This window comes from Vicia villosa, unplaced genomic scaffold (assembly GCF_029867415.1).
Source record: "Vicia villosa cultivar HV-30 ecotype Madison, WI unplaced genomic scaffold, Vvil1.0 ctg.000015F_1_1_6_unsc, whole genome shotgun sequence".
Lineage (NCBI taxonomy): Eukaryota > Viridiplantae > Streptophyta > Magnoliopsida > Fabales > Fabaceae > Vicia > Vicia villosa.
In genome coordinates this window covers 86,938-91,225 of record NW_026704949.1, presented here as the reverse complement: position 1 = coordinate 91,225, position 4,288 = coordinate 86,938, and the positions used below count along the sequence as shown (strand labels likewise).

Genomic DNA, 4,288 nt, shown 5'->3' with positions numbered 1-4,288 from the left:
ATATCATAGATTAAAGTCATTAAACTGTCTATCGACAATTTAGATTATTAAATTCAATTAATACATCGGTTGAAGATTAAATAAATATACTCTTATATAAATAAATTTATAAGAAAATTAATGTTAAAGAAGAATGTTTCAATGTATTTAATTTTTATATATATTTTTTTATTTTACTCTTATATTTTATTTTAGAAATCATTGCAAACAATAAAATGTTAAAACTTGTAGGAGTATATTTGGTTTATGAAATCGAGCCTTTTTATAAATTTTAAAAATAATAATATTGTTTTTTTTTTATAAAAATGAATTCTTAATTTGTATCTATTTTTTTCCATAAATTTCTCATTGTATATGTATTGTATGATATTTTTTATTAATCGTACAATTTATTTTATTGGTTGTATGGGCCTTTCTATAAATAATCCATTTATTTTTTAATATTACTATTTTATAACTTTTTCGATTTTAACCAAAGTTTAATCTTTTATTAATATCTTTTATTTTTCTCAATCACAATGCGCGAAAACGACGGGTACCCGTGCGAACGCACGGGTAAGACACTAGTTCTACACTAACTCCAAATCAATTTTCTTTATTACTAAATTAATTTTGTTAAAATGGTGGAGTATTATTTCAAAAAAAAAAACTGTGGAGTATCCTTCATTAATCGTATTTATATAATATAATTCATAATTATATTAATTAATATTTGGTAACTCCCAAATATATATTAATTCATATTTATATTAATACTTTTGTTATTCTTTAGAGTATATAAAAACTTTTATAACTCTTATTAGAATTTTTTTTTAAATAACCATGTATTAAAAAAAAATTACGCAAATAACCACGTTTCGGAAAAAATTACGCAAATAACTAGGTTTCAGAATATGTAGACACGAAGGTACCATCTCAAATGGCGTGACCCCTTTTTTTTACACCTCGGCGCCGTTTGACATGGCACACTAAGTACAACAAGCCATGTCAAATGGCGCCTCCCTTCATCTTTTAGGAGGAGGAGCCATCTCATATGGCTCCTCCTTGTATCTGTCTCTTCTATAAATAATACCCCATTTCTCCACCATTCTTCACACTTTCTCACTAAATCTTCTCATTTTCTCCCAAATTTTATCATCATGGCTTCTGAGATTTTCACAAGAGATGGGTATGTATTTTTCTCGGTCGTTAAACCGCCGATTAAAATGAAATTTTGGAACATCCATTCCATGGAGCGTCTAAAGAGAGAGTTGAAACGCTGGTTAGATGACGACATCCCAACAGGCGAAGAAATTAGAAGAATCCAGAGAAGAAGAACTGCCATATCACTTGCGACTGGAACGTCTCGCACTTGGTTGGAGGAAGTTGAAAGAGACAGAGACGTAATGATGATGATGCACGGTTCTGATGACATTTTTTTGGTGCTTGTTATATCTTAGATAACTTGTCGTGTTGTTGGCGTTTTTTTGTATCCGTTGTATGTGTTGTTTTTAAGTCATTATGCCATTTAATTTCTAACAATGATATGTGTTGTAACAAATGCTCTTAATGAAAAGAAGACATGTTTAGATCTTAAAAGAAGTGTGCATACAAAATTCAATTCTAAGAACCACTTGCATGATTAGGACAATTTTTTTTATTGTGTCCGACTTGGCGACATAAACCACACTTTCTTTCTAGCTTATTGAGCTCGTCCATTTCAGTTGTGATACGCTTGCTTTTGGGACGACCCTTTTTATTTCTCCGCATTTGGTCGTTGTGCCAAACAATTTCTCCCTCGTACGCAGGCCAATAATCCTCTTTTGCTACCACTGCAAAGCCATTGTTGTATACGTGGAGCAAGGTCTCAAACTTGTAAATGGGAGACAGGAGTGCTAATGCATCTAAGTGAGAATGGGCACATGTTGCAATGACATGGGAGCAAGGCATACGAAATGCCTGAAACTTGCCGCAATCACACCAACGTTCTTCTAGTAGAACCCTATACTCTTGTCTTGGTAGCCCTTCGCCGTGGTCGATTGTCTCTCTGACCATGAAATTTTGGTTATGTCGGTCAAACCTTGTAACCATATGTGTGTTGGCCTTCGCACCTTCTGCCTTGATAAATCTTGTGCAACATTCACTCCACAATTGTCCAGCTCGTAACACAGCGTCCCACCTTTCACCTCTTTGTGCAAACAATGAAGCCATCCTAAAATATGTTGATTTTACCAAAGCGGTTACAGGGAGGTGTCGTATGCCTTTGAAGACACCGTTCATTGATTCAACAAGATTTGTTGTCATGTGTCCCCATCGATGTCCATTGTCGTATGACCTAGTCCACTTCTCCACTGGAATATTATCAATCCAAGTACCTGCATCTGGATTTGACAGTCTGATCTCTCTACGGTAATGTTTGAAAGATGGTTGAGTTAATGCATACCCTGCGTTCATAACCAATTTTCGAAGAGCCCTATCTTTAATTTCTCGCGTGAAATTTTGTACAATATGTCTAATGCAGAAGACATGCGTAGAAAGGGGGTCATGCCAACCATTATCCGGGTTATTGTATGCACTCACAATAGAAGCATGTCTATCAGAGATCAAACAGAGACCAGCTTGCGGAGCCACGTGTGTTCTGAGATTTTTGAGAAAGAAACTCCAACCTCCACCGGTCTCTCCATCGACTAGAGCGAATGCAATTGGGAAGACGTTGCTGTTTCCGTCTTGTGCGACTGCCATCAGTAGGGTGCCTTTGTATTTTCCGTACAACCAAGTTCCATCTATTTGAATAATAGGTTTGCAGAATGCAAACCCTCTGATGCAAGGTTGGAAGGCCCAGAATAGACGACGAAATATTCCATTTCCGCTGACAAGAGTACCATTTGGGGCATACGCGGGCAATGTTTCCATCTCATAAACAGTACCAGGAGCATAAGTGCAGAGTGCATTTAAGTAGCGGGGTAACTCTTTGTATGATTCCTCCCAATTACCGTATACTTGTTCAATCGCCTTGGTTTTTGCTAACCATGCTTTCCTGTACGAGGGCGTATAGTTGTATACTTTAGTGATGTGAGAAATTATTGTTCTCACCTTCAACGATGGATCATTGTTGATGAGAGGTAAGATTTCTTGACATATCAGATCGTAACTTAACTTACGATGATCTTGCGAGCGAGAAGAGTTGATGCAAGTGTGAGGTTGAGAAATTTTGCCTATCACCCATGAATCACTTCTCAACCTGTATGAAGCAGTGAGCTTGAACAAACACTCAGTATTGGTACATTTGATTTTGTACCGTTCTGCATTTGTTCGGTCCACTTTAAAATCCATAGAGTTTAACATGTGGAACTTTTTTATTGCTTGCATGCACTCATCCTTCGAACGAAAACTATCTTTCTCTTTTAAAGTTGCATCTGACTGCATGCAGACGTTGTGGAATATGTCTGATGAGGGTTCATCACCGGCCATGTCAACGTTCGACATGTGAGACGGCGGTGTGTATGTTGAAATTGGAGGTATTACACCTTCAACATCTTCTTCAGACTCATCGTTCACCATGTCATCAAATGCTAACTCTGGATCTTCTTCGTCTTCATCAATTACATCGACCTCAGCTTGTTCTACTTCGATGGGATCAACGACCTGGCTCTCGTTTGGTTGTTGGAGCAGAACATATAACTCAATGGAGTCGTATCCAGAAAATCCATGATTATAAAACATGTTTTGTAAATCTTCATCATCCTTAACCTCCACCTGGTAAAATTTTGTTTGATCTCCAAAAAAGACCGGATGTTGATAGAAGATCTGTAAAACTGTACCTCGGGATAGATTGATCTCCAATAGATTTTTGAAATGTACGAAGTTAGATTTTCAACTTAAACAAAATTGGGTAACTTCAGTGTTTCGAAATAAAAAACCAGATGCATCAAATTGGTAAGTCTCACCATTGATGTGTGCATTAATAATATATTGAGGTGCAGAGGCCATCTTGTTGTTTTAGTGTTTGAGAGTTTAAGAGTTATGTTTGAGTACAGAGCTATTCATTTCATCTGATATATATAGGTGTACAGGAAAAAAAAATAAGAATCACGAGCAAGCCATATGAGATGGAGCCTTTGTACAAAAAAAATACTAAGTCGCCATATGAGATGGCGCCTTCTCACCTTTTTGGTCATGATTCCGAGCTCAGCCTACTCTTACGCACTCTTACACACTCTGCCACCTATTCTTACACATGCTGCGGCCTAGTCTAAATAGCATAGCCTGCACTAAGCCATCTTGAATGGCGCCTTAGTGTATTTTGTGG

General features: G+C 36.8%; 1 protein-coding gene across 1 annotated transcript; it reads right to left on the bottom strand.

The window, feature by feature from the left end:
* Window positions 1-1,602: 1,602 nt before the first annotated feature.
* LOC131621962 (uncharacterized) lies at window positions 1,603-3,702 on the bottom strand. Its single transcript, XM_058893025.1, has one exon. It carries the CDS (start codon window positions 3,700-3,702, stop codon window positions 1,603-1,605), a length of 2,100 nt encoding a protein of 699 aa, XP_058749008.1.
* Window positions 3,703-4,288: the final 586 nt, after the last annotated feature.

Excerpts from the sequence above, each read along its gene's own strand:
- LOC131621962 (XM_058893025.1), bottom strand. The coding sequence starts at position 3,702 with ATGTTTTATAATCATGGATTTTCTGGATACGACTCCATTGAGTTATAT.